Source organism: Citrus sinensis, chromosome 1, assembly GCF_022201045.2.
Source record: "Citrus sinensis cultivar Valencia sweet orange chromosome 1, DVS_A1.0, whole genome shotgun sequence".
Classification (NCBI taxonomy): domain Eukaryota; kingdom Viridiplantae; phylum Streptophyta; class Magnoliopsida; order Sapindales; family Rutaceae; genus Citrus; species Citrus sinensis.
In genome coordinates, this window is record NC_068556.1 from 11,049,200 (window position 1) to 11,054,139 (window position 4,940).

A 4,940-nucleotide genomic window follows, 5' to 3' on the forward strand; every position below is an offset into this window, starting at 1 on the left:
AACCGTTTTATTCACATCTTTTCTAGTTTTTCTAACTTGTGTTAGACCTTTTAATTAGGATTTCAATTCTCGTGCTATTACTTGTGGGAGTCTCTTAATTTAAAATTTCAACTTAAAATTTATGAAAGCTTTCATGGATTGCTATTTAATTAGAGGCTCAAACTATATAGTACTCCAAGGGTACTGTACCCCATAGTTTAGGCAACTTCAGATGATCAAACTTCATTAATTTTTGTTGTTTTCTAGGATTTAGAAAATTTTGACAAGATCTAATAAATTGATATGAACATAACACGAATAAATAGATTTAAGTGGTCCATAGCTCATTTATGATATGAATAATTATTCAATTAAGTACATTATATTTACTTAAATTAAGTAATGGATGTGTGTTACATTTGCCAAATTCTAATAATCATTTATTTATATTCAAAACAAAATGGATTAGTCTTTAAGAAGGTATTATTACGACATATCTAGAAAATATAATAAAAAATTAAAATATAAATTTTCTTTTATGAAAATAAATTGGTTAGGTTAGGGTTTGAGAATTTTGACAAGACTAATCAATGTAGTGAGTTTGGGTTAGCTCAAAATTTACACGATATGATAGGATCACGACTTGACAACTGAAATTGCCACCTTTATTTCTAAATACATAATGGTGTCCAAATTATGGAGTACAATAACTTTGGAGTACCATATTCAGACTTTAATGCTAATAGTAAATGAGATGAATTAGATATTACTTTTTGGCTTTGAGTTTATGCCATTATATTGATTGAATCTAATGAATGGGAATTTGGTTTGAGTTTTCAATTTTTTTCTGCAAGAGGTGCTAAAACCCAATAATACTGGCATATTTGGCATACATAGCTTCTATATTAAGTAATGTATCACCAATTAGAATTTTGCTGTGTATCATTAATATGATTATTTGTACCTTTTTTTAATGAAGAGTAATGTCCTAAAATTTTATCTCAAATGATATAACATTAATCAAATAAATGGTATATTAATATAATTTTGGGATAGATAATATTTTGTGATATCTATCACTACTTACTAATGAATGAAAAATCATATTCGACATCATTTAGGATACAATTTATTTATCTCACTTTGTGTTGGCGTTTGTAACCAATCTATGGACGTGAAACAGCCAGAATTTAAGCATCAATACATTTTATTTCATGATTTCATCACAGTACACTGCACATAATATTAAATGGGCCGAAAAACAAAAATGCAAAAGATCAGAAACAACAGGACAATCTAGGCTTACTGATGCATAATTAACTAATATATAATTTCCTCAGGTAAGAAGCTTATTCAAAAAGGAGCCCATTCAATCTTCTCCCTGAAAAGGCACTGCGTGACTGACTCACATACCATGCGTATGCTCTTATTTGAGCAGCCACGTCCACGGTTGACAATCCCTGTGCTCTCTGATCATCAGTAAGCATAATTGCAATACAAAATACAAGATTAATTTACTAGAAGTCAAGTTCAAATATTATGCTGCGACTGGATTAAAAGAGTAGAAAGAATACTAAACATGAGGCACAGATATCAAGCAGCTCCGTTTGGTGCCCGTCCTCCAGTATCTATGTTGATAATTGTTACACCCAGGCTTTAACATTTTCACTCTAGTATGCAAACAGCAGTGATCATCTCCACTGTACCGATAAACCATAAAACTAATATTATGTAGGACAAGATGGAAACCGCACCCTTGGACAGCATAAGGAAAATATGTCATGATTCAAGCAGACACCGATGGAAAGTTTTAATGTATCTCTATAAACTATAAAGCAGCAGAGGAGGTATACAAGAACTGCCAGAAATGTGACAAGAAAGTAGTATGTTTCTTGGGCTGTATCAAGATAAAAAGAAAAAGGAAATTCAGTTACCATGCCATATCTACTCAAGCTAACTGGCCCTAGGATGACTCTACTGAAACGGGGAGCTCCACAAATGCACCTCTGCAAATTTGATTATTCACAATACAGAACTAGCCCAAGAGATCTAAGTGAAAGAGTAGTGATCATTACCAAGCAAATCTCCCAGGATTTCCTCATTTTGGACCCAGTTACTAAGAGCTCCCACACCTGAACTTATACCATAAGTGAACTGATAGCCTCACAGGAAATGAAGCTTTCCGGTGTTAAGAAAAACAGAGAAAATATAATTGCAAAATCAATAAAACAAAAACATATGTCATCTAGAAATATGGGGAAGTCCAATTGAACCTGGATTATCTATATTGATCCTCATATCAAGTGAACAACAGCAAGACATAGAAAAATGTAATGCAGTATTTGCAATGGTGACTTCCTGAATAAGGTAGACCATCTATTGCTTAGTTTCATTTCAATAACGATCATTGTGATTTGTGATATTTCTTTATCCAGAAATGTGAATACCATACATAAAGCTCTAGGGTTGTGATGCTTTCCAAAGTAAGCTTGAATTAAAGAAAAATAAAAATAAAATCACCTGGAAGACAAAAGTTGATCAACAGGGATGGCTTTTGAATTTTGTAGGTCAAGCAAGGTCTATTCTACATTCCCAAGAAAGCGTTTGACTACTTGTGGGAAATCAGGAACTGAAGAACCTACCTCAAATTCAAGACAAAATTAATACGAGACTAACAGGCACTCATCTCCACCAAATTCTGAAAGAAATATGACACCTTGAAGTCAAAACAAATGAAAACTAATAAATCTCAAAAGAATGAGCAAAGAAAGGGAAATTACAGTCTCTTAACATGCCACAACCAGAAAGAGCACACAACATATAAGTTTTCGTGTTTGGGTAGATTAAACGATCTAATGAAACCAACTCATACGCCATAACCACAATGCCCACCACAACATGTAATCATATCAGAGATAACAAAGAGAAGCAAGATCATTCTTATTGATCAAGAGAAGCCAATTCACAAAACAACTTTATAAATCGTATATTCTTGTTATTGGCCCTCTAGCAATCCAATTCTCTTCCCACTTGGGTGAGCGAAATTCAAACCCCAGATCTCTTGTATCACCGCCAAAAGGTTTACCAATTAAGCTAACTAACACCCAATACTGAAAGATGTAACAAATTGAAGAAAAGAGGGCAACAAATAAGGTCACCACCAACCATGAACCATTCTAGAACACCTGTCCTTAATCCACCTAAAGCTCTTCTTAAACGAGCCTTTAACCTTGCCTTCAACAGTGTAAACCTTATAGCTAGCGACCCTCTTCTTCCTCTGCAGCTCAGGATCATTAAAGCTCCAACTTTTTGAGGTTGATCCACTTGTTGACTTGCCTTTCTTCAACTTAAAATCGTTGCTATTGTTGAGGGGAGGAACGGTCACTGATGCTGCTGCATAGCTTGCACTGTAACACCTCAGATCTTGCATGCTGTTGATTCCATAAGAGGAGGGTCCCGTTGTTGTTGGGCCGTTGCTGTAATTCTCAATCTGCATTCGTCCATCACCGCCTCCGCCTCGATATGATCTGGATCTGAAATCATCCATGATGCTTTTTTTCGAAAAATCTTTTTAAATTTTATTCTCTATACCTTATTAAAGCTCCACCAGCTCCGTTCGCTGGAGTCGCCAAGTTTGTTCTTTGGTGCTTTGCGTTTGTGACATTCTCTTTCTTTCACTGAGCTGTTATTGTGAGAGTTTTGTTAAAGCGCGACAAATTGGTGGCTGGCAACTCCTTTGCCTTTGGACCTTGACATGATGTGAAAAACTTTTACCGACGGTAACTGCTAACTAGTAGTAACTACTCTGAAAATTGGAACTGATACGATTTGTAAAATAATTAAATAAAAAACGGATAGTTAGGCTTAGAGTTAAGTCAATAAATTGTTATAAATTAAAATTAAAATTAAATTGAATTTTAACGACATACAATTTGAATTGTGACAGTTTCGTTGTGAGATAATAATATACCATTGATAATTTTCCTTTTTCCTTTTTCATTTTAATTCATAAAAAGGCACCTGTACCCCAAAATTTTTAAAAAATAGTCAGGTAAATCATAAATTTTTAATAAGAGAAATTAAGACTTCCTTTTAACTATAATATCTTTAGTAAATAGTAACCAAAAATTAATTTTAATTTTTAATAAATACAAATACAATTTAAATAGCTTAGTTTTTCTAATAGATTAATAATATTAGAATATTAAAAATATATAATAATTTTTAAAATGTAAATTATTATATTTATTTTAATAATACATTTGTATTTATTATAAAAATTTTAAAATAAATCTTAAATAGATTTTACAATTGATATTGTATATCTCATGAATTAATAATATTGAAATTATTTTATTTAATATTAAAAATAATTTTAAATTTTTATATATTATTTTAATATTATGTTTCTATTTATTATACAATTTAGTTTAATATAAAATAAGATTGTAAAGTATTAAAATATTTTAAAAAAAATTAAAATTATTTTAAAATGTATATAATATCATATTTCTATTTATTATAAAATATTTATAGTAAGCTTTTTTAAGTTAATAAAGCTAAAGGGTATTATAGTTAAAAGGGGACTTTAGCGTGCCTTATTGAAAATTTGAGAGTTTATATGATTATTTTCCCAAAATTTGGGAGTATATGTGTCGTTTTTCCTTTTAATTGAGAAGAAAAAGTATAATTTGGAAAACATTACAATGTTATGTTTTAGTTCGTGAGGCTTGCTAGTCATGTTTCCCAAGTAGTCCAGGACTGCATGTGGGCACTTCAGTTTTGATTGGATATGATTTATACTACATCCAATCCAACTTAAAAACCAAAATTGAACCAATATAAAATAATTTCATTTTGAAATTGTCTATCCACCCTTGGTAAAAGTAATGTGCATTTCACACTAATGAAGTGAATTGTAAAACTAGCCATATAACTTATAATATAAGCATCGTGCCTCT

The 4,940-nt window shown here is 31.4% G+C and overlaps 1 protein-coding gene across 1 annotated transcript; it reads right to left on the minus strand.

Annotated features, from left to right (window-relative positions):
* Window positions 1-2,886: 2,886 nt before the first annotated feature.
* On the minus strand, window positions 2,887-3,697 carry LOC102618796 (hypothetical protein). Its single transcript, XM_015529371.3, has one exon. The coding sequence runs from the start codon at window positions 3,524-3,526 to the stop codon at window positions 3,134-3,136; it is 393 nt and encodes a 130-aa protein (XP_015384857.1). The 5' UTR covers window positions 3,527-3,697; the 3' UTR covers window positions 2,887-3,133.
* Between the last annotated feature and the right edge of the window lie 1,243 nt (window positions 3,698-4,940).

Bases quoted from the DNA above. Each gene is read 5' to 3' on its own strand.
- LOC102618796 (XM_015529371.3), bottom strand. From the start codon at position 3,526: ATGGATGATTTCAGATCCAGATCATATCGAGGCGGAGGCGGTGATGGA.